Source organism: Triticum aestivum, chromosome 2B, assembly GCF_018294505.1.
Source record: "Triticum aestivum cultivar Chinese Spring chromosome 2B, IWGSC CS RefSeq v2.1, whole genome shotgun sequence".
NCBI lineage: Eukaryota > Viridiplantae > Streptophyta > Magnoliopsida > Poales > Poaceae > Triticum > Triticum aestivum.
Genome location: NC_057798.1, coordinates 699,655,536 through 699,680,566, shown reverse-complemented (window position 1 = coordinate 699,680,566; position 25,031 = coordinate 699,655,536). Strand labels below are relative to the sequence as shown.

General features: G+C 46.1%; 2 protein-coding genes and 1 pseudogene across 2 annotated transcripts; all 3 read right to left on the bottom strand.

Moving 5' to 3' along the window:
- Positions 1–10,159: 10,159 nt before the first annotated feature.
- LOC123039427 (BTB/POZ and MATH domain-containing protein 2-like) lies at positions 10,160–13,512 on the bottom strand. Its single transcript, XM_044462606.1, has 5 exons — positions 13,059–13,512; positions 12,620–12,975; positions 12,402–12,566; positions 10,634–11,099; positions 10,160–10,182 (listed from the first exon to the last, which is right to left on the bottom strand). The coding sequence occupies exons 1-5, from the start codon at positions 13,510–13,512 to the stop codon at positions 10,160–10,162; spliced, it is 1,464 nt and encodes a 487-aa protein (XP_044318541.1).
- Positions 13,513–15,556: 2,044 nt separating this feature from the next.
- LOC123039426 (BTB/POZ and MATH domain-containing protein 3-like) lies at positions 15,557–16,715 on the bottom strand (annotated as a pseudogene).
- A 3,929-nt stretch (positions 16,716–20,644) lies between these two features.
- On the bottom strand, positions 20,645–23,996 carry LOC123039424 (BTB/POZ and MATH domain-containing protein 2-like). Its single transcript, XM_044462605.1, has 5 exons — positions 23,543–23,996; positions 23,119–23,459; positions 22,887–23,051; positions 21,119–21,584; positions 20,645–20,667 (listed from the first exon to the last, which is right to left on the bottom strand). Exons 1-5 carry the CDS (start codon positions 23,994–23,996, stop codon positions 20,645–20,647), a joined length of 1,449 nt encoding a protein of 482 aa, XP_044318540.1.
- Positions 23,997–25,031: the final 1,035 nt, after the last annotated feature.

The window sequence follows — 25,031 nt, the reverse complement described above, 5'->3', positions numbered from 1 at the left end:
TTGATTTTCCTGTCACGTTGATTTTCAACCTCACTCTGAAATTCCTTGAACTTTTCAAAGGTTTCAGACTTGTGTTTCATTAAGTAGATATACCCATACCTACTTAAATCATCAGTGAGAGTGAGAACATAACGATAGCCACCGCGAGCCTCAACACTCATTGGACCGCACACATCGGTATGTATGATTTCCAATAAGTCGGTTGCTCGCTCCATTGTTCCTGAGAACGGAGTCTTGGTCATTTTACCCATAAGGCATGGTTCGCACGTGTCAAATGATTCATAATCAAGAGACTCTAAAAGTCCATCAGCATGGAGCTTCTTCATGCGTTTGACACCTATGTGACCAAGGCGGCAGTGCCACAAGTATATGGGACTATCATTATTAACCTTACTTCTTTTGGTACTCACATTATGAACATGTGTAGCATCACGTTCGAGATTCATAAAGAATAAACCATTCACCATAGGAGCATGACCATAAAACATATCTCTCATAAAAATGGAACAACCATTATTCTCAGATTTAAAAGAGTAGCCATCTAGAATTAAACGAGATCCCGATACAATGTTCATGCTCAAAGCTGGCACTAAATGACAATTATTAAGGTTTAAAACTAATCCCGAAGGGAGATGCAGAGGTAGCGTGCCGACGGCGATCACATTGACCTTGGAACCATTCCCGACGCGCATCGTCACCTCGTCCTTTGCCAGTTTCCGTTTATTCCGCAGCCCCTGCTTTGAGTTACAAATGTGAGCAACTGCACCGGTATCAAATACCCAGGAGCCACTACGGGCACTAGTAAGGTACACATCAATTACATGTATATCACATATACCTTTTGTTTTGCCGGCCTTCTTATCCGCTAAGTACTTAGGGCAGTTCCGCTTCCAGTGACCGCTTCCCTTGCAATAAAAGCACTCAGTCTCGGGCTTGGGTCCATTCTTTGGCTTCTTCCCGGCAGCTTGCTTGCCGGGCGCGGCAACCTCCTTGCCGTCCTTCTTGAAGTTCTTTTTACCCTTGCCTTTCTTGAACTTAGTGGTTTTATTGACCATCAACACTTGATGTTCCTTCCTGACTTCTACCTCTGCTGATTTCAGCATAGCAAATACTTCAGGAATGGCCTTTTCCATCCCCTGCATATTGAAGTTCATCACAAAGCTCTTGTAGCTTGGTGGAAGCGACTGGAGGATTCTGTCAATGACCGCATCATCCGGGAGATTAACTCCCAGCTGAGTCAAGCGGTTATGCAACCCAGACATAGTGAGTATGTGCTCACTGACAGAATTGTTTTCCTCCATCTTACAGCTAAAGAATTTGTCGGAGACATCATATCTCTCGACCCGGGCATGAGCTTGGAAAACCATTTTCAGCTCTTCGAACATCTCATATGCTCCATGTCTCTCAAAACGTTTTTGGAGCCCCGGCTCTAGGCTGTAAAGCATGCCGCACTGAACGAGGGAGTAGTCATCGGAACGTGCCTGCCAAGCGTTCATAACGTCTTGTTATGCAGGGAGAACGGGTGCGTCACCAAGCGGTGCTTGTAGGACATAATCTTTCTTGGCAGCTATGAGGATGATCCTCAGGTTCCGGACCCAGTCCGTATAGTTGCTGCCATCGTCTTTCAGCTTAGTTTTCTCTAGGAACGCGTTGAAGTTGAGGACTACGTTGGCCATTTGATCTACAAGACATATTGCAAAGATTTTAGACTAAGTTCATGATAATTAAGTTCAACTAATCAAATTATTAGTGAACTCCCACTTAGATTAGACATCCCTCTAGTCATCTAAGTATTACATGATCCGAGTTAAACTAGACCGTGTCTGATCATCACGTGAGACGGACTAGTCAACATCGGTGAACATCTTCATGTTGATCGTATCTTCTATACGACTCATGCTCGACCTTTCGGTCTTTTGTGTTCCGAGGCCATGTCTGTACATGCTAGGATCATCAAGTCAACCTAAGTGTTTGCATGTGTAAATCTGTCTTACACCCGTTGTATGTGAACGTCTGAATAAAACACCCGATCATCACGTGGTGTTTTGAAACAGCGAACTGTCGCAACGGTGCACAGTTAGGGGGAACACTTCTTGAATTTATTGTGAGGGATCATCTTATTTACTACCGTCGTTCTAAGTAAACAAGATGCAAAACATGATAAACATCACATGCAATCAAATAATAAACGTGACATGATATGGCCAATATCACATAGCTCCTTTGATCTCCATCTTGGGGCTCCATGATCATCTTGTCACCGGCTTGACACCATGATCTCCATCATCATGATCTCCATCATCGTGTCTCCATGAAGTTGCTCGCCAACTATTACTTCTACTACTATGGCTAACGCGTTTAGCAATAAAGTAAAGTAATTTACATGGCGTTTCTTGATGACACGCAGGTCATATAAAAGAATAAAGACAACTCCTATGGCTCCTGCCGGTTGTCATACTCATCGACATGCAAGTCGTGATTCCTATTACAATAGCATGAACATCTCATACATCACATATAGATCATTCATCATTCATCACAACTTTGGCCATATCATATCACAAACCACTTGCTGCAAAAACAAGTTAGACGTCCTCTAATTGTTGTTGCAAGTTTTACGTGGCTGAATTAGGGTTCTAGCAAGAACGTTTTCTTACCTACGTTAAAGCCACAACGTGATTTGTCAACTTCTATTTACCCTTCATAAGGACCCTGTTCATCGATTCCGCTCCAACTAAAGTAGGAGAGACAGACACCCGCCAGCCACCTTATGCAACTAGTGCATGTTAGTCGGTGGAACCGGTCTCACGTAAGCGTACGTGTAAGGTTAGTCCGGGCCGCTTCATCCCACAATACCGCTGAAGCAAGAAAGGACTAGTAACGGCAAGAAAGTTGACAAATCTACGCCCACAACAAATTGTGTTCTACTGGCGCAAGAAGAACTACGCATAGACCTAGCTCATGATGCCACTGATGGGGAACGTTGCAGAAAACAAAAATTTTCCTTCTCGTTTCACCAAGATCATCTAGGAGTTCATCTAGCAATGAGTGATTAGATGCATCTACATACCTTTGTAGATCACGAGCGGAAGCGTTCAAAAGAACGGTGATGATGTAGTCGTACTCGACGTGATCCAAATCACCGATGACCAGCGCCGAACGGACGGCACCTCCGCGTTCAACACACGTACGGAACAGCTACGTCTCCTCCTTCTTGATCCAGCAAGGGAGGGAGGAGAGGTTGAGGGAGATGGCACCAGCAGCAGCACGACGGCGTGGTGTTGATGGAGCTGCAGTACTCCGGCAGAGCTTCGCTAAGCACTATGGAGGTGGAGGAGGTGTTGGGGAGGGAGAAGGAGGCAACCAAGGGCCAAGGCGTTCAGGTATGAAGTCCCTCCTCTCCCCCACTATATATAGGAGGGCCAAGGGGGGTTGGTGCGCAGCCTAGGAGATCCAATCTCCTATGGCCGGCGGCCAAGGGGAGGTTTCCCTCCCCCCCAAGGCACCTAGGAGGTGCCTTCCCCTCCTAGGACTCTTCCCCCCTTCAAACCCTAGGCGCATGGGCCTATGTGGGGCTGGTGCCCTTGGCCCATTAGGCCAAGGCACACCCCCTTACAGCCCATGTGCCCCCCCCGGGACAGGTGGACCCCCGGGACCCTTCCGGTGGTCCCGGTACAATACCGATAACCCCGAAACTTGTCCCGATGCCCGAAACAGGACTTCCCATATATAAATCTTTACCTCCGGACCATTCCGGAACTCCTCGTGACGTCCGGGATCTCATCCGGGACTCCGAACAACATTCGGGTTACTGCATATACATATCCCTACAACCATAGCGTAACTGAAACTTAAGTGTGTAGACCCTACGGGTTCGGGAGACAAGCAGACATGACCGAGACGACTCTCCGGTCAATAACCAACAGCGGGATCTGGATACCCATGTTGGCTCCCACATGCTCCACGATGATCTCATCGGATGAACCACGATGTCGAGGATTCTATCAACCCCGTACGCTATTCCCTTTGTCTATCGATATGTTACTTGCCCGAGATTCGATCGTCGGTATCCCAATACCTCGTTCAATCTCGTTACCGGCAAGTCACTTTACTCGTACCGTAATGCATGATCCCGTGACCAGACACTTGGTCACTCTGAGCTCATTATGATGATGCATTACCGAGTGGGCCCAGTGATACCTCTCCGTCATACGGAGTGACAAATCCCAGTCTTGATCCATGTCACCCAACAGACACTTTCGGAGATACCCGTAGTCTACCTTTATAGTCACCCAGTTACGTTGTGACGTTTGGCATACCCAAAGCACTCCTACGGTATCCAGGAGTTACACGATCTCATGGTCTAAGGAAAAGATACTTGACATTGGAAAACTCTAGCAAATGAACTATACGATCTTGTGCTATGTTTAGGATTGGGTCTTGTCCATCACATCATTCTCCTAATGATGTGATCTCGTTATCAATGACATCCAGTGTCCATAGTCAGGAAACCATGACTATCTGTTGATCAACGAGCTAGTCAACTAGAGGCTCACTAGGGACATGTCGGTGTCTGTTATTCACACATGTATCACGATTTCCGGATAACACAATTATAGCATGAATAAAGACAATTATCATGAACAAGGAAATATAATAATAATGCTTTTATTATTGCCTCTAGGGCATATTTCCAACAACGTACACCTTTTCCATTCCACGGCTGTAATAGTTCTTCAACTAATGGTCTTAGGTACACATCAATGTCGTTGCCGGGTTGCTTAGGGCCTTGGATGAGCACTGGCATCATAATGAACTTCCGCTTCATGCACAACCAAAGAGGAAGGTTATACAAACATAGAGTCACAGGCCACATGCTATGGTTGCTGCTTTGCTCCCCAAAAGGATTAATGCCATCTGCGCTTAGACCAAATCATACGTTCCTTGGGTCACCTGCAAACTCCTCCCTGTACTTTCTCTCGATTTTTCTCCACTGCGACCCGTCAGCGGGTACTCTCAACTTTCCGTCTTTCTTACGGGCTTCTCCGTGCCATCGCATCGCCTTCGCATGCTCTTTGTTTTGGAACAAACGTTTCAACCATGGTATTATAGGAGCATACCACAACACCTTGGCAGGAATCTTATTCTTGGGGCGCTCGCCCTCGACATCACCAGGGTCATCGCGACTGAACTTATAACGCAATGCACCGCATACCAGGCAAGCGTTCAAATCCTCGTACTCACCGCGGTAGAGAATGCAGTCATTAGCGCATGCATGTATCTTCTTCACCTCTAACCCTAGAGGGAAAACAACCTTCTTTGCTTCATACGTACTCTCGGGCAATTCGTTGTCCTTTGGAAGCATATTATTTATCATTACCAGCAACTTTCCAAACCCCTTGTCAGATACACCATTCTTTGCTTTCCATTGCAGCAATTCCAGTGTGGTGCCCAACTTTTTTTTGTCAGCTTCGCAATTCAGGTACAATAATTTCTTGTGATCCTCTAACATGCGCTGCAACTTCTTCTTCTCCAAATCACTTGCCAAGTTTCTCTTTGCCTCTTTTTCAGCTTCTTCCCGCATTACCGGCTCAGCTTCTTCCCCCATTGTTGTATCATCGTATTCAGGGAACCCATGGCCAGGATAGCTGTCGTCGTCCTCTTCTTCTTAATTGTCTTCCATCATAACCCCTCTTTCTCCGTGCTTGGTCTAAACATTATAGTGGGGCATGAAACCGGACTCAAATAGATGGACGTGAATGGTTCTTGACGTAGAATAATTGTAACCATTCTTACAGCTAGCACATGGACAAGGCATAAAACCATTCGTCCGCTTGTTTGCCTCAGCGGCAAGCAGAAAAGTATGCACGCCATTAATGAACTCGGGAGAGCATCGGTCATCATACATCCATTGTCGGCTCATCTTCATTACACAACACCAAAAAGACCAAATTAATACAAGTTCATACATATATATAGTTCATACAACACTTAAATGCAACAAACAAATAACTCTCTAGGTAAAGCATTTAAATGCAACAGCAAATGCGATCAAGATTGCAACTAAGGTAACAATTGATCCAACAACATAATGATACCAAGCCTCACTATCCATGGCATATTTTCTAATCTTTCTAATATTCAAACGCATTTTCTCCATCTTGATCTTGTGATCATCGACGACATCGGCAACATGCAACTCCAATTCCATCTTCTCCCCCTAAATTCTTTTTAATTTTTCTTTCAAATACTTGTTTTCTCTTCCAACTAAATTTAACCTCTCGACAATAGGGTCGGTTGGAATTTCCGGTTCACATACCTCCTAGGTAAAAAATATGTATGTTAACTTGATGGGCATAATTTGTCATAAACACGAAATGCAACAACTAGTTTTAAAAGATCATATACCACATCCGAATCATAACAAGGACGAGGGCCGATGGGGACGGATATCAAAACCATGGCACTATGTATAACAAACAACGTACGGGTAAGATGATTATACGAGTAACTATATATCCAAATCACACAAACATCAATTTGGTAATGTAAAACATTCATGAACAAGAGCCTCACCACAAGGTGGTGTCGGCAACGGGACGGTGCAAGCGATCGACGGTGGTTACGACGGAGATTTAGAAGGCACTAAGTAAACCACACCTACATATGCAAACTAAGTGTTATTTTTGACCTCAATTATATATAAATCAAATACTAGCACATATAATTCCTCCCAAATTACTAAACTCACAAATTAATCACTATACAAAGCATTGCAAGAGCTAATCTAGCAATGAGAGATGAAAGGACAAAGTTGTTAACCTTTGTGATCATTTGAATGGATGGGGGCCTTCAAATCTTGACGAATTTTGGGCAAAATATGTGATGAGCTCGAGGAAGAGAGGGGAAGAACAGAGAAAGCTCGGGTGGACGAAGGGTTTATGTAGTACGACCTTTAGTACCGGTTCGTAACACAAACCGGTACTAAAGGTGCTGGAGGGACCCCAGACTGACAACATCCTGCCACCACTCACTTTAGTACCGGTTCGTGGCATGAACCGGTGCTAAAGGTTCGCCATGAACCAGTACTAATGAGAGCGGCCGGCTAGCCGTTGGAACCAGCACTAATGGACACATTAGTGCCGGCTCAAAATCAAACCGACACTAATGTGCTTAACATTTGACCCTTTTTCTACTAGTGTAACCGTTTAAGAAAAAAGAAAAGTAAAAAAACAATAATGATAACATTTGCACACAGTTTGAATAGAAATTGCACTTTTTTATAATATGCAAAAATAAGCACAAACAGTGGAATTTCACAAAAAAAATCTAGGTAGGAATGACTTAGAGGTATTGGTATTACACTTGAAGAATAAAGAAAATGAAATAAAAACTTAAACAAAATTAAAATAGTGAAGTTTTCTAAGAAACAATGAATTAGTGTCATTGGTTTCCCATTATAGAAGAAAGGAACAGAAAATAAAAAAATAATGAATTATTTTGCAAACTATTTGCATAGAAGTTGCGCATTTTTAGTGTACATATAATCATGAAATTTGGGCACATATTATATCGTATTTTATATATATAATTACACTTAGCCCAAAACCCACAAAAACAAAAATAACCAATAAAGGAAAGAAAATGGGGAAAAGAAAAACCCATAGAAACAGAAAACAGAAGTAAATCAAAAAATATCCACAAAATAGAAATAAAACCAACTAACAAAGAGAATCAGAAAAACAAAAGAAAAGGCACATAAAAATAAAAAAGTATTAAAAATCAAGAAAGAGAGAGGAGGGTTGTAATGCACAGTTAATGGGCTTCGGCCCAGAAAAGAAATCGACTGACCCAAATAAGGGGTCAGTAAAAAAAAAGATGCCCACACAACAGACAACACAGGTCAGGAAAAAAAACGCAGCATGAATCTTACAGAAATATCCAATGGCCACAAATTCGACTGACCCAAAATTCATTTTTCAGCTGACTGAAAAGTAGCTAAATTGTTTAAGATTTGCCTTAAGTCAATTTTTGTAAAGTTTGATCAAATTTATACTAAAAATATCAACGTCTACAATACTATAAAGATCCACAATATGAATTGCATGATGCACCTAATGATATTGAATTGATATTGTGAATGTTGATATTCTCTCCTCCAGCCCTTAGGTCTCGCGTAGGGGAAATAAGGCAGGTCTTGTGCGGGGCCGTCACTCCAGTCATTTTCTTTTGCGGGAGTAGATCAATTCGATCAAAAACAGAGTGTCCCAAGGTCATTTTACCCTTGCTTCCAAGTGATGTTATTCTCGGTGTCGCCCTCAAGGTGAATGGCATGAGAATTACTCTGCCACTTTCGCATAAAAAGCTCAATTCGCCAACACAATCGGCTCATCCATGAGCTATGCCGTCTGGAAGGTTTTGGCACCTCCCAAAGTCAATTACTTGTCTTGCAATTCAAAATCGGATTTGGACTAAGGACAGACTCAAGAAGTGTGGATGGCCAAATTATGGGTTTTTCCCTCTATGTAAGCAAATCGAGGAATTGTCTGACCACCTCTTCTTCAAGTGTCGGTTCACCATGAGACTATGGGGCATGATGAAGGCTTGGCTCAACCTCAGACAACATTGACGCTTCTGTTGGATAGGTGAGCGTTCCATGAAGGATTGGTAGATCAATATGTCTGAGACAAATACGACAAACAGGAAGGCGGTGGCGTCCCTCACCGTGCTTACTTGCTGGACAATTTAGTGTGAGAGAAATGCTAGGGTGTTCTGTGGCAAATCCACACTAGCAACCATTATTCTATCCAACATAAAAAACAACGCTAAACTTTAGTTATCGCCATAGTTTAAAAAACCGACCGGACCGGTGGTCGAACCGGAAAAAACGGGAACCGGCGGCCTCAACGGTTTTTAAGCTAATAAGACCTTTCTGCAATCAGACCAGAGAAAACCGATCAAACCGGATGGTTTTTTGGAAAACCGATGAAAAACCAGATGAACCGAGAAAATATTTTAATAGAAATTTGGAGAAGTGAAATTTGATCCCAGGTCATGTGAGCAGTACTAGGGACCTGCCCCCGGCCCAATAACCAACTCAGCTATGCTATTTTGTTATCAACTACATGAAAATAATTTTATTTGACCATTGTTTCACACTATAGTAGCACATATGTTACTCAATATGTATTATTTTATTGCTTAAAGAACCGACAATCGAATCGGTGAACCGGCGGTCCGACCGGTAAAAACCTGAACCGACAACCTTTCCGTTTCGATTTCTGGTTCATTTTTTAAACTATGGTTATCGCCAGCACAAAGCACTTGGGAAACATCATGTCCAGAGAGTAAAGGCTTTGTACACGAACTTCACTAACCTCTTTGACGAATTACAAGCTTGCGCGGTGGACGGTCGGCAACAAGCTAGTTATTAGGATTACTTTTCTGTGGCATCCTTCTGATGCTATCTATAAATTATGTGGATTTTTTAGTTGTTGAAGCCGCTTAGCGGTGGCCCGGAGCACGGCGCCATTAATGCTCTCACTTCATGATTCAGGGCCTTGGCTCCTCGCTTGGTGGCGCAACTCCCCCGCCACCGACGGAGCCTGACTAGCTTCGTGGCTCCTTCCTTTGCCTTGTTTTCTACCCTCTTTGTTAAGATCGGATTCTGTACTCTGGTCTTGTGTGTGCGCGCTGGCACCTTGTTGGAGCTTCGATGTGCTTGCGGTCGTTTAGTTTATACATAGAGTGGGGCATATAGGTTTTTTAAATAATATTCTTTCGCTTTTGTAAAGCAACTCTAAGCTCATTCTTAATTAATTGATGGGCCAAATATTTTGCCTTCTGTTTTGAAAAAAAAGTTTTACCCTTTCTGCAGCTGGCTGTAGACCGAACGCTGGTTTGTGCTACAAAAGATGAACATTTGGTGCCCGGTTGGAGTGTCATACTCATCATACATCAGAGCTGAGCATATACAAATTTCGTACAAGACAGTATGAGCGGAGCCCGAGGAGCCAAGCACGGCTTGCCTCGTTCCCATCCTTTGTAAAACAGCGGCCGTTGTGCATGTAAAAATAGAGGCCAACAAAGCGGGTCAGCGCCAGGACGCAGACGGAGGGTAAGGCTGCCTTGTTCCCTTCTTGTTGCGTGATCTGGGGCCCTACCCGGCTGGCTCCGTGTGACCTGATTGCAAACCCAAAGACAGGAAACAATATATGTAAAGTTGTAGTAATAAACTGTAAGAAGAAGTTGAAAACTGTGTAAAGCACAATAAGGTCAGGTTGAGAAAACCATCTAGGCATCTACTGTGATCATACGCCCTTGGGTACCAGTATCAGCGCATGAAAACAGAGCAGATATATATGCTATGCTAATTCAGCCCAAAGTCCAAACCATGTTGTCCAGATGAAGCTAACCCGGCAAGTGATGATGGATATGGATGTTTCTAGAATACATAGTGCAACCCATCTTGGGAGAGGCTCAGAAAATAAAACAGATACTGAGTGCGACAATTTTTTTGTTATGTTCAACTTAGTTTTGAAAGAAATTTATTCAGAGAAAATTCTAGCATAAATTACGCATACCCCCGGTGAAGACAGCTTCTGTTTTAAGATATCCATCAGGGCCCACGGACAGCTTCTCATGAGGTGCTTGAATCCATCGGTTTCCTTGACGACGTCGAGCACATCCTGCGACGACACAAATGCGAGGCAAGCACTTTTCAGTCGCACGCGATCATGCTGCTCCGCTAAAGTTAGGGTGGTCGCGATTGTTTGCTCGTTTATGTTTTGGCATAGCTTCCCTCCGCAAATCGTCACCAGTCTGTCCAGTCCATATCGATCTCCAACAGCCAACAAACGCCACAATATCCCGTTTTTCTGAAGATCGCTACCATGTGGGAGTGTATTAGTGTACATGAAATGAAGAAGTGCCTCGAAGATGTCGAACGTCATGTCATGAACATTGACGGGATTTGTAGGGTCCTTCTTTGTCATCGGGTCCAAAAGCTCTGCCTTGAAGGCCGGCGATCGTGCCGCCAGAATGTGTCGATGAGCACGTAACAATTTGTCACCCACGACGAACGCTACATCCACGACGTCCTCTGTTAGAAATAACCCACGTCACAATGATGATCAGCACGTGTGCGCGTGTTGGTCGAGTCCGGACGCTGGTGCCGCACCGTGCCCACGGTGAATGAGCCCTGCGTGCGTGCGGCCGGAGCCAAGCAGCAGCGTGTGGCCGAGAGCAGCGGCTGGGTCATGCATGGGTGAGTTAGAGGGTGTTTGTTTTCAGGGACTTATGGGTTTAGGGACTTAAAAAAGTCCCTATAAGTCCCATCCAAACCAAACAGGAGGGACTTATTGGGACTTATTGGGGTGATTACGGACTTATCAAATAAGCTCCTCAGGGAGGAGCTTATTGGGACTTATCTGGACCCGCACCGCTCGATCCCCTCCTCGCCTCGCGTACCGCATCGCCCCACGCCGCTCGTTCGCCTCGTACCGCATCGCCCCCTCGGTTCCCCTCGTCGCCTCGCTCGCGTCGCACCAATCGCTGCCGCCGCCGCCGGCAGCTTCAACAGCCGCCGCCATGGCCGACGAGGAAGACGAGATCCCCTTCTTCTCTCAATTCCCCTCGTCTCAGGAGGCACCCGAAGGCTCATCCGCCGGTGGAAATCTCGGGAGGGGAATGAGTTTCTTGGATCTCAACAACAACACAGACGTCTTCCCGGAGTTGGGCTCGTACCAGCAACTTCTCTTTGACCAGTCGGCCGGTCATGGCCTTCCTCCGGTTGGACGTGGACGTGGTCGTACCAGCAACTTCTCAATTCCCCTCTGTAATTCGTTTGTATGAAAAATGATTGTCAACTTATAAGTCCCTGTAAACAAACAGGCAGGGACTCGGAACTTATAAGTCGATGTAAACAAACAGGCAGTGACTTGTGACTTATAAGTTGAGACTTAAAAAAGTCCTGGGACTTATGAAACAAACAGCCCATTTGTTGGCGTCCTCATGGAGTGATTCAAGGAGTTAGTTCTAGGTGGTTAGTGCCAACGTGGTGGCCGGGTCATGCGGTAGTGGCCGCTGTGGTGCATGCGTGCGTGAGTTAGGTGTGTGTGGCCACTGGCCTGTGTGCGTGGGTGTGCTATATAAAGTGTACTCGGCTGCGAGGCCAAGGGTGAGGAGCTAGGAGAGATGTAGTCTCTGGTAGTCTTTCGTGTGGGAGTGGCTGCGGTATGTGCCGAGCCAGAATTCGTGCTCAATAAGAAATTAGGTTGTTCGTGCGGCCGAGGCGCCGTTCGTGCGGCGGGGCGTATGTGCGCCGGAAATATCTGTGTCCCTTTCCTTCCACCTACGTCTGAGCAAGTGTGAGAGAGAGGTAGTTCTAGGGCTGCGCCAACATCCTTGTCCTTCAACATCTTTCCAAAATCTTCGTGTAGATTTGACGGTGGGGTTGGGATGGCGAAGGTGTGAACCTCTCCGGTGCGATGCTTCCTCATGACAGTCAAAACACACCTACTCGTCACACAGTCGTTGTTGCGGGATACCAACCGTTGCAGCTTGGACTTCGCAAATCGTCACTAGCCTCTCCAGTCCATATCGATCTCCGACAACAAACAAATGCCACAATACCCTGTTTTTTTTCAAAATCGCTACCATATGGGAGTGTATCGGCGTACATGAAATGAAGAAGTGCCTCAAAGATGCCGGACGTCATGTCATGAACGTTGACGGGTTTTGTAGGGTCCTCCTTTGTCATCAGGTCCAAAAGCTTTGCCCTGAAGGCCGACGACCGTGCCGCCATAACGTGACTATGAGCACGGAATGATTTGTCACCTACGATGAAGGTGACATTTGCGCCGTCCTCGTCCTTCAACATCCTTCCAAAATCTTTGTGCAGATTTGACGGCGGGGTTGGGATGGTGAAGGCGCACACCTCTTGGGTGCGATTATAATAGTCCATAAAGCCATGTTCTACAAGCAAATTGATAAGCAACTAACTAGACCATCACTCCAGTCGACTCGGTCTGCTGCTGGGCACATCATTTATGCAACACTTGTTTTCAAGACGGTTAGATCACACCTGATGGTGAAGCAGCCGTCGTCCTGCAACTTGCACTTCTCAGTAATCAGTGGATCTTCCCAACCAAGAAGAATCCCAATACCATCCTTGAACAGAATAGCTCGTGTTGCCGCCACAGGCTCCATGCCTTTGTACACCTTGCCATCGTTCCCCAGAAAACTAAGCATGAACTTCACCTTCACGCCCGGTTGCTCCACCCTTCTTTTAAGAGACAGTTGGGCGAACGCGTGGCCAACATACGTGTCAGGGTAGAAATCGATGCACCAGTTATAGCCACCGACGCTGAACGTCTTCGAGCTTACATGGTTGAGGGCGCCGATTCCGTCGAGCTGCGAGTAGTTTGTCACCTTGAAATTGTGTGCACCGGTGGCGGCCTCCGTCAGGCACGTCGACCACCCCTCTCCCGAGAAAGAGATGATGTTTCCCATGGCAAAGTCGGCGGACGACAAGGGCAACAGGTGAGCGGGTCTCGTTTACGTATGTATACGTATATAGAAAGCTTGAAAGAAACCTTGCACTCCCATATATGTAAGCTATTTTCTCAAGGAGAACCAATTAATATACTACTAGGATACCAAGTTTTTTTTGAGGCAACCTCGCAAAGCTTTATTACGTCGTCACAATGTTTTCAGGGACGAAAGGAATGCCTACTCGCTGGCCTAACCAAACATGGCGGCCAACGTTAAGAGTTAAAGCATGCTTTGCTAAGTTATGAGCATCGAAATTTGAGCTCCTAGACTGATGGACTATATTACATGAAATGAAAGAGGATACCTACAACTCAATTTCTCTAACCACCGGTCCGTATGCCGCAGTACTTCTCCTGCCAATCTCACTAGCGACAACCTTGCAATCTGTAGCAACATGTGCCTTTGTGATGCTTAGATCAGCTGCTAGATCAAGGCCTTTCCGTACTGCCATTGCTTCTAACGTCGTGGGATCTTTGATATGTTTGAATATGATCGCTCACGCTCCCAGGAAATTGCCGACGTGGTCTCTGCATATAGCCGACACAGCTCCAAACCGGCTGCGATTGCCCACAGCTGCATCCACGTCCACCTTCGCAAAACCATCAGGAGGAGCAATCCAAGCTGGGTGACGAACGGATCCACCTCCTGTCCCTGCTCTCGTTGTGGATATTACCTGGAAATCAGATATATACGAGCCTATGAAATCATGCGTCGCCTGGGGTGGTTTAAAAAGGCCTTCATACAATGCTTTCCTCCTTGCTCCCCACACGGCCCAAAGTGAAACTGAAAACCTGACAAAATCTTCAGATTTCAGAGCTCTCATCATTGCAAATAACCACATCTTTGGGCACTCTTGTTGTTGAGAGCTCAGCTCGTCCACGATGACCTCAGAGGAAAGTGCCCAAGTGAAGCGTGCCATGTGACAATTCAGCAGCGCATGTCTCCAGGAGTCCGGCACCCCACACAGCCTGCACGCCCTGTTGTCGCCATATTCCTCCTGTGTAACACATCACTCGATGGTATTGAGCGTCGAGCAAGTCGCCACAGAAAAACCTTGATTTTGCTTGGTACATCTACCTTCCAGATGGCTCTCCATTCACTGCTGTCCCCCTCGCTTGAAGATGGTTCCTCTCGCTCTTCCAGCCAGCCCTCTCTATCATATTTGGTCCGAACCAACATGCGGTAGGCCGACCCGACAGAAAAGTTTCCACGAGATTCTTTGCCCCAATACCAGAAGTCAGCTATCCTTCTTGTACAGAGAGGAATCTTCAAAATTGCTTCCGCATCAAATGTAGTGAAAACTGTTCGGATCAAGTCCTCTCTCCAAGAAGCCGTGGTTGTGTCAATGAGATCGGCAACCATCAGTGGTGGGGCTGCAACCAATGAAGCAATCGGTCTCTTGTAACTATCTCGTGGGATCCAGTTATGGTCCCATATCCTTGTAGAGGCTCCATCACCAACTCTTCTGACCACACCCGCGAGCTAGGAGAATCGTCTCGCGAGCTAGGTACGTACGTACGTGCTGCCTTCGGGCTTCCGGTATCACGTGTACACCTAGTTAGGGCTTCGGCCGGGGTGCAAAACAGTGAAGTCTGGGCGATCTTAGGCTATCAAACAAGTAAGCTCTATTTGACACGAATAAGAGGACGGGCTTTAGAGTTGGCTCACATTTAACTGTAATGGCGTTGAGTGGATTTCGGGCCAATAAAAAATAGCATGTTCACTTTCGAAAAATGACTTGACCTACTCATGCTCAAGTTAAAAGGTTATAATTTATGTAAACGGAATAGGCTGTGTGTTCTAGGCATATACAAGCTTGATACAATAAAATTATGGAAATGATAGTTGAATCAATATATTGCAATTCGCAAAAGAAAAACATCAATATATTGCAAATCATAGGTCTTGTATGTTCTGCTATACATAAATTATGCTATGTCGACCAAAATCAAGCGAGCTAACATTGGTGCAAACTCGGGTTCATTTTCAGTTGAGCTGCAAATTATATAGACTCATGCTCTACAAATTTATTTTGGAGTAAATCTCCGGTGTAGCTAGAAGATGAGTCGCTGTGAGTGGCTTCGACTCGAGCTCTTTTGGCATCCCTACCACCACTAGCGACGGTGATGTTGTTTATGATGTCCCCTACAACTGAAGGGCAGCTGGATATGAGATGCTTGAATCCATCGGTCTGCTGGATGTCACTGAGCACACCATGAGAGGACAGGAATCCAAGGCATGCATGCTTGAGTTGCACGCACTCGTGCTGCTCCGCTAAGGCAAGTGTGGTGGCAACTGTGTGCACGTCATGCTCTCGCATAGCATTTGTTCACACATTGCCGTGAGCCTATCCAGGCCATACCGATCCGCGGCAACGAACAAGTGTTGCAATGGCGCATTCTTGTCTACACCACTGTCATGTGGGAAGGTATCCGTGTAGATGAAGTGGAGGAGTGCCTGGAAGATGGTGGGCTCCATGTCGTCGACCTTGATGTGTCGAGTAGCGTTCTCCTCCATTCCGCTAAAGAGCTCCGCCTTGAACACTAGTGATCGTGCAGCCAACATGCATCTATGAGCGTGGAACAATTGGCCGCCCATGTCACCTCCGTGCCTTCCCCGCCCTCCAGCATGTCTACCAGGTGGTCGCGGAGGTCCGACCGGGGGATGACGACGAAGCTTCGGTCCTCCGTGTGTTGCGTGATGACGGTCAAGACGCACCTGATTGTGAAGCAGTCATCGACGATATGCTTCTTAGAGAAGAACCTACTATAGCCATAATAACAACCCGTCGACGCAAAGATATGTCTTAAGGCGCTTCTTCGTATGGTTGCATTCCGGTCCCTATCCAATAAACTCAAAGTGTACTTGGCTCTTACGCCCGGCCATGGTTCTCCTCGACATAGACACAAGAAGGCCGAGGTGTAGAAAGCATCCTCCTCTGTATGTCCGTTAGGGTAGAACCTGATACACCAGTCGTAACCACCGGCGGTGAACCTTCTCGAGCAAATGTAGTCGCCGGGATGAAAGCCGTCGAGCAGCGAGTAACTAGTGATCTCGAAGTTGTGCGCCACGGTGACGGTGTTCGCCAGGGATCTCGACGACGACGACGTCTCCACTGGGTGCTCATCGTAGTTAGCCGGCGAGGCCGAGCTGCTAGACATGTCGAATCAAGGGAACCCGCGGTGACAAATTAAAGGTGGAGAATCAAGGGCGACGCCTCACGATCGATCGAACTCAGGGTCGTCGTTGGCGTCGGATGTGTGAGATTTGGACATTGCGTGCACGCCTTGCCGTCTTTATATGGATACACACGTCGGTTGTATTGTACCCAAACTGATATAAGGAATCCGATAGCTGCTGGGATACCGATCGAACAGGAACCCGAAACAGAGCGCTTTTCTATACGTCGTCCTTTTGTTTTCTTCCTGCCTTCCGGCCGGCCGGTGCCGCGTGCACGGATGCCGCTTCTCTTCAAACGCACGTGCACGCATGCAACGTCGTGACCGCCGGGACTAGCTACCTCGACTCGGACGCACCTGGTTGACTGCGTCTCCTCCTGGCGCTAGCTAAGATGTTCCAAAAACGGTCGTGCCGCGTTCCAAAAAACAGAACGTATTTTTGACCTCAATTATATATAAATCAAATACTAGCACATATAATTCCTCCCAAATTACTAAACTCACAAATTAATCACTATACAAAGCATTGCAAGAGCTAATCTAGCAATGAGAGATGAAAGGACAAAGTTGGTAACCTTTGTGATCATTTGAATGGATGGGGGCCTTCAAATCTTGACGAATTTTGGGCAAAATATGTGATGAGCTCGAGGAAGAGAGGGGAAGAACAGAGAAAGCTCGGGTGGACGAAGGGTTTATGTAGTACGACCTTTAGTACCGGTTCGTAACACAAACCGGTACTAAAGGTGCTGGAGGGACCCCAGACTGACAACATCCTGCCACCACTCACTTTAGTACCGGTTCGTGGCATGAACCGGTGCTAAAGGTTCGCCATGAACCAGTACTAATGAGAGCGGCCGGCTAGCCGTTGGAACCAGCACTAATGGACACATTAGTGCCGGCTCAAAATCAAACCGACACTAATGTGCTTAACATTTGACCCTTTTTCTACTAGTGTAACCGTTTAAGAAAAAAGAAAAGTAAAAAAACAATAATGATAACATTTGCACACAGTTTGAATAGAAATTGCACTTTTTTATAATATGCAAAAATAAGCACAAACAGTGGAATTTCACAAAAAAATCTAGGTAGGAATGACTTAGAGGTATTGGTATTACACTTGAAGAATAAAGAAAATGAAATAAAAACTTAAACAAAATTAAAATAGTGAAGTTTTCTAAGAAACAATGAATTAGTGTCATTGGTTTCCCATTATAGAAGAAAGGAACAGAAAATAAAAAAATAATGAATTATTTTGCAAACTATTTGCATAGAAGTTGCGCATTTTTAGTGTACATATAATCATGAAATTTGGGCACATATTATATCGTATTTTATATATATAATTACACTTAGCCCAAAACCCACAAAAACAAAAATAACCAATAAAGGAAAGAAAATGGGGAAAAGAAAAACCCATAGAAACAGAAAACAGAAGTAAATCAAAAAATATCCACAAAATAGAAATAAAACCAACTAACAAAGAGAATCAGAAAACAAAAGAAAAGGCACATAAAAATAAAAAAGTATTAAAAATCAAGAAAGAGAGAGGAGGGTTGTAATGCACAGTTAATGGGCTTCGGCCCAGAAAAGAAATCGACTGACCCAAATAAGGGGTCAGTAAAAAAAAAGATGCCCACACAACAGACAACACAGGTCAGGAAAAAAAACGCAGCATGAATCTTACAGAAATATCCAATGGCCACAAATTCGACTGACCCAAAATTCATTTTTCAGCTGACTGAAAAGTAGCTAAATTGTTTAAGATTTGCCTTAAGTCAATTTTTGTAAAGTTTGATCAAATTTATACTAAAAATATCAACGTCTACAATACTATAAAGATCCACAATATGAATTGCATGATGCACCTAATGATATTGAATTGATATTGTGAATGTTGATATTCTCTCCTCCAGCCCTTAGGTCTCGCGTAGGGGAAATAAGGCAGGTCTTGTGCGGGGCCGTCACTCCAGTCATTTTCTTTTGCGGGAGTAGATCAATTCGATCAAAAACAGAGTGTCCCAAGGTCATTTTACCCTTGCTTCCAAGTGATGTTATTCTCGGTGTCGCCCTCAAGGTGAATGGCATGAGAATTACTCTGCCACTTTCGCATAAAAAGCTCAATTCGCCAACACAATCGGCTCATCCATGAGCTATGCCGTCTGGAAGGTTTTGGCACCTCCCAAAGTCAATTACTTGTCTTGCAATTCAAAATCGGATTTGGACTAAGGACAGACTCAAGAAGTGTGGATGGCCAAATTATGGGTTTTTCCCTCTATGTAAGCAAATCGAGGAATTGTCTGACCACCTCTTCTTCAAGTGTCGGTTCACCATGAGACTATGGGGCATGATGAAGGCTTGGCTCAACCTCAGACAACATTGACGCTTCTGTTGGATAGGTGAGCGTTCCATGAAGGATTGGTAGATCAATATGTCTGAGACAAATACGACAAACAGGAAGGCGGTGGCGTCCCTCACCGTGCTTACTTGCTGGACAATTTAGTGTGAGAGAAATGCTAGGGTGTTCTGTGGCAAATCCACACTAGCAACCATTATTCTATCCAACATAAAAAACAACGCTAAACTTTAGTTATCGCCATAGTTTAAAAAACCGACCGGACCGGTGGTCGAACCGGAAAAAACGGGAACCGGCGGCCTCAACGGTTTTTAAGCTAATAAGACCTTTCTGCAATCAGACCAGAGAAAACCGATCAAACCGGATGGTTTTTTGGAAAACCGATGAAAAACCAGATGAACCGAGAAAATATTTTAATAGAAATTTGGAGAAGTGAAATTTGATCCCAGGTCATGTGAGCAGTACTAGGGACCTGCCCCCGGCCCAATAACCAACTCAGCTATGCTATTTTGTTATCAACTACATGAAAATAATTTTATTTGACCATTGTTTCACACTATAGTAGCACATATGTTACTCAATATGTATTATTTTATTGCTTAAAGAACCGACAATCGAATCGGTGAACCGGCGGTCCGACCGGTAAAAACCTGAACCGACAACCTTTCCGTTTCGATTTCTGGTTCATTTTTTAAACTATGGTTATCGCCAGCACAAAGCACTTGGGAAACATCATGTCCAGAGAGTAAAGGCTTTGTACACGAACTTCACTAACCTCTTTGACGAATTACAAGCTTGCGCGGTGGACGGTCGGCAACAAGCTAGTTATTAGGATTACTTTTCTGTGGCATCCTTCTGATGCTATCTATAAATTATGTGGATTTTTTAGTTGTTGAAGCCGCTTAGCGGTGGCCCGGAGCACGGCGCCATTAATGCTCTCACTTCATGATTCAGGGCCTTGGCTCCTCGCTTGGTGGCGCAACTCCCCCGCCACCGACGGAGCCTGACTAGCTTCGTGGCTCCTTCCTTTGCCTTGTTTTCTACCCTCTTTGTTAAGATCGGATTCTGTACTCTGGTCTTGTGTGTGCGCGCTGGCACCTTGTTGGAGCTTCGATGTGCTTGCGGTCGTTTAGTTTATACATAGAGTGGGGCATATAGGTTTTTTAAATAATATTCTTTCGCTTTTGTAAAGCAACTCTAAGCTCATTCTTAATTAATTGATGGGCCAAATATTTTGCCTTCTGTTTTGAAAAAAAAAGTTTTACCCTTTCTGCAGCTGGCTGTAGACCGAACGCTGGTTTGTGCTACAAAAGATGAACATTTGGTGCCCGGTTGGAGTGTCATACTCATCATACATCAGAGCTGAGCATATACAAATTTCGTACAAGACAGTATGAGCGGAGCCCGAGGAGCCAAGCACGGCTTGCCTCGTTCCCATCCTTTGTAAAACAGCGGCCGTTGTGCATGTAAAAATAGAGGCCAACAAAGCGGGTCAGCGCCAGGACGCAGACGGAGGGTAAGGCTGCCTTGTTCCCTTCTTGTTGCGTGATCTGGGGCCCTACCCGGCTGGCTCCGTGTGACCTGATTGCAAACCCAAAGACAGGAAACAATATATGTAAAGTTGTAGTAATAAACTGTAAGAAGAAGTTGAAAACTGTGTAAAGCACAATAAGGTCAGGTTGAGAAAACCATCTAGGCATCTACTGTGATCATACGCCCTTGGGTACCAGTATCAGCGCATGAAAACAGAGCAGATATATATGCTATGCTAATTCAGCCCAAAGTCCAAACCATGTTGTCCAGATGAAGCTAACCCGGCAAGTGATGATGGATATGGATGTTTCTAGAATACATAGTGCAACCCATCTTGGGAGAGGCTCAGAAAATAAAACAGATACTGAGTGCGACAATTTTTTTGTTATGTTCAACTTAGTTTTGAAAGAAATTTATTCAGAGAAAATTCTAGCATAAATTACGCATACCCCCGGTGAAGACAGCTTCTGTTTTAAGATATCCATCAGGGCCCACGGACAGCTTCTCATGAGGTGCTTGAATCCATCGGTTTCCTTGACGACGTCGAGCACATCCTGCGACGACACAAATGCGAGGCAAGCACTTTTCAGTCGCACGCGATCATGCTGCTCCGCTAAAGTTAGGGTGGTCGCGATTGTTTGCTCGTTTATGTTTTGGCATAGCTTCCCTCCGCAAATCGTCACCAGTCTGTCCAGTCCATATCGATCTCCAACAGCCAACAAACGCCACAATATCCCGTTTTTCTGAAGATCGCTACCATGTGGGAGTGTATTAGTGTACATGAAATGAAGAAGTGCCTCGAAGATGTCGAACGTCATGTCATGAACATTGACGGGATTTGTAGGGTCCTTCTTTGTCATCGGGTCCAAAAGCTCTGCCTTGAAGGCCGGCGATCGTGCCGCCAGAATGTGTCGATGAGCACGTAACAATTTGTCACCCACGACGAACGCTACATCCACGACGTCCTCTGTTAGAAATAACCCACGTCACAATGATGATCAGCACGTGTGCGCGTGTTGGTCGAGTCCGGACGCTGGTGCCGCACCGTGCCCACGGTGAATGAGCCCTGCGTGCGTGCGGCCGGAGCCAAGCAGCAGCGTGTGGCCGAGAGCAGCGGCTGGGTCATGCATGGGTGAGTTAGAGGGTGTTTGTTTTCAGGGACTTATGGGTTTAGGGACTTAAAAAAGTCCCTATAAGTCCCATCCAAACCAAACAGGAGGGACTTATTGGGACTTATTGGGGTGATTACGGACTTATCAAATAAGCTCCTCAGGGAGGAGCTTATTGGGACTTATCTGGACCCGCACCGCTCGATCCCCTCCTCGCCTCGCGTACCGCATCGCCCCACGCCGCTCGTTCGCCTCGTACCGCATCGCCCCCTCGGTTCCCCTCGTCGCCTCGCTCGCGTCGCACCAATCGCTGCCGCCGCCGCCGGCAGCTTCAACAGCCGCCGCCATGGCCGACGAGGAAGACGAGATCCCCTTCTTCTCTCAATTCCCCTCGTCTCAGGAGGCACCCGAAGGCTCATCCGCCGGTGGAAATCTCGGGAGGGGAATGAGTTTCTTGGATCTCAACAACAACACAGACGTCTTCCCGGAGTTGGGCTCGTACCAGCAACTTCTCTTTGACCAGTCGGCCGGTCATGGCCTTCCTCCGGTTGGACGTGGACGTGGTCGTACCAGCAACTTCTCAATTCCCCTCTGTAATTCGTTTGTATGAAAAATGATTGTCAACTTATAAGTCCCTGTAAACAAACAGGCAGGGACTCGGAACTTATAAGTCGATGTAAACAAACAGGCAGTGACTTGTGACTTATAAGTTGAGACTTAAAAAAGTCCTGGGACTTATGAAACAAACAGCCCATTTGTTGGCGTCCTCATGGAGTGATTCAAGGAGTTAGTTCTAGGTGGTTAGTGCCAACGTGGTGGCCGGGTCATGCGGTAGTGGCCGCTGTGGTGCATGCGTGCGTGAGTTAGGTGTGTGTGGCCACTGGCCTGTGTGCGTGGGTGTGCTATATAAAGTGTACTCGGCTGCGAGGCCAAGGGTGAGGAGCTAGGAGAGATGTAGTCTCTGGTAGTCTTTCGTGTGGGAGTGGCTGCGGTATGTGCCGAGCCAGAATTCGTGCTCAATAAGAAATTAGGTTGTTCGTGCGGCCGAGGCGCCGTTCGTGCGGCGGGGCGTATGTGCGCCGGAAATATCTGTGTCCCTTTCCTTCCACCTACGTCTGAGCAAGTGTGAGAGAGAGGTAGTTCTAGGGCTGCGCCAACATCCTTGTCCTTCAACATCTTTCCAAAATCTTCGTGTAGATTTGACGGTGGGGTTGGGATGGCGAAGGTGTGAACCTCTCCGGTGCGATGCTTCCTCATGACAGTCAAAACACACCTACTCGTCACACAGTCGTTGTTGCGGGATACCAACCGTTGCAGCTTGGACTTCGCAAATCGTCACTAGCCTCTCCAGTCCATATCGATCTCCGACAACAAACAAATGCCACAATACCCTGTTTTTTTCAAAATCGCTACCATATGGGAGTGTATCGGCGTACATGAAATGAAGAAGTGCCTCAAAGATGCCGGACGTCATGTCATGAACGTTGACGGGTTTTGTAGGGTCCTCCTTTGTCATCAGGTCCAAAAGCTTTGCCCTGAAGGCCGACGACCGTGCCGCCATAACGTGACTATGAGCACGGAATGATTTGTCACCTACGATGAAGGTGACATTTGCGCCGTCCTCGTCCTTCAACATCCTTCCAAAATCTTTGTGCAGATTTGACGGCGGGGTTGGGATGGTGAAGGCGCACACCTCTTGGGTGCGATTATAATAGTCCATAAAGCCATGTTCTACAAGCAAATTGATAAGCAACTAACTAGACCATCACTCCAGTCGACTCGGTCTGCTGCTGGGCACATCATTTATGCAACACTTGTTTTCAAGACGGTTAGATCACACCTGATGGTGAAGCAGCCGTCGTCCTGCAACTTGCACTTCTCAGTAATCAGTGGATCTTCCCAACCAAGAAGAATCCCAATACCATCCTTGAACAGAATAGCTCGTGTTGCCGCCACAGGCTCCATGCCTTTGTACACCTTGCCATCGTTCCCCAGAAAACTAAGCATGAACTTCACCTTCACGCCCGGTTGCTCCACCCTTCTTTTAAGAGACAGTTGGGCGAACGCGTGGCCAACATACGTGTCAGGGTAGAAATCGATGCACCAGTTATAGCCACCGACGCTGAACGTCTTCGAGCTTACATGGTTGAGGGCGCCGATTCCGTCGAGCTGCGAGTAGTTTGTCACCTTGAAATTGTGTGCACCGGTGGCGGCCTCCGTCAGGCACGTCGACCACCCCTCTCCCGAGAAAGAGATGATGTTTCCCATGGCAAAGTCGGCGGACGACAAGGGCAACAGGTGAGCGGGTCTCGTTTACGTATGTATACGTATATAGAAAGCTTGAAAGAAACCTTGCACTCCCATATATGTAAGCTATTTTCTCAAGGAGAACCAATTAATATACTACTAGGATACCAAGTTTTTTTTGAGGCAACCTCGCAAAGCTTTATTACGTCGTCACAATGTTTTCAGGGACGAAAGGAATGCCTACTCGCTGGCCTAACCAAACATGGCGGCCAACGTTAAGAGTTAAAGCATGCTTTGCTAAGTTATGAGCATCGAAATTTGAGCTCCTAGACTGATGGACTATATTACATGAAATGAAAGAGGATACCTACAACTCAATTTCTCTAACCACCGGTCCGTATGCCGCAGTACTTCTCCTGCCAATCTCACTAGCGACAACCTTGCAATCTGTAGCAACATGTGCCTTTGTGATGCTTAGATCAGCTGCTAGATCAAGGCCTTTCCGTACTGCCATTGCTTCTAACGTCGTGGGATCTTTGATATGTTTGAATATGATCGCTCACGCTCCCAGGAAATTGCCGACGTGGTCTCTGCATATAGCCGACACAGCTCCAAACCGGCTGCGATTGCCCACAGCTGCATCCACGTCCACCTTCGCAAAACCATCAGGAGGAGCAATCCAAGCTGGGTGACGAACGGATCCACCTCCTGTCCCTGCTCTCGTTGTGGATATTACCTGGAAATCAGATATATACGAGCCTATGAAATCATGCGTCGCCTGGGGTGGTTTAAAAAGGCCTTCATACAATGCTTTCCTCCTTGCTCCCCACACGGCCCAAAGTGAAACTGAAAACCTGACAAAATCTTCAGATTTCAGAGCTCTCATCATTGCAAATAACCACATCTTTGGGCACTCTTGTTGTTGAGAGCTCAGCTCGTCCACGATGACCTCAGAGGAAAGTGCCCAAGTGAAGCGTGCCATGTGACAATTCAGCAGCGCATGTCTCCAGGAGTCCGGCACCCCACACAGCCTGCACGCCCTGTTGTCGCCATATT

Coding starts and splice junctions, on each gene's coding strand:
- LOC123039427 (XM_044462606.1), bottom strand. CDS start 13,512: ATGGGAAACATCATCTCTTTCTCGGGAGAGGGGTGGTCGACGTGCCTG. Junction 12,567..12,619: donor AACAGGGTATTGTGGCATTT/GTTTGTTGTCGG, acceptor CGATTTGCGAAG/TCCAAGCTGCAACGGTTGGT. Junction 10,183..10,633: donor CAAGCACCTCATGAGAAGCT/GTCCGTGGGCCC, acceptor GTTTGCAATCAG/GTCACACGGAGCCAGCCGGG.
- LOC123039424 (XM_044462605.1), bottom strand. CDS start 23,996: ATGGGAAACATCATCTCTTTCTCGGGAGAGGGGTGGTCGACGTGCCTG. Junction 23,052..23,118: donor GCGATTTTGAAAAAAACAGG/GTATTGTGGCAT, acceptor CGATTTGCGAAG/TCCAAGCTGCAACGGTTGGT. Junction 21,585..22,886: donor AGATGTTGAAGGACAAGGAT/GTTGGCGCAGCC, acceptor TTTCTAACAGAG/GACGTCGTGGATGTAGCGTT.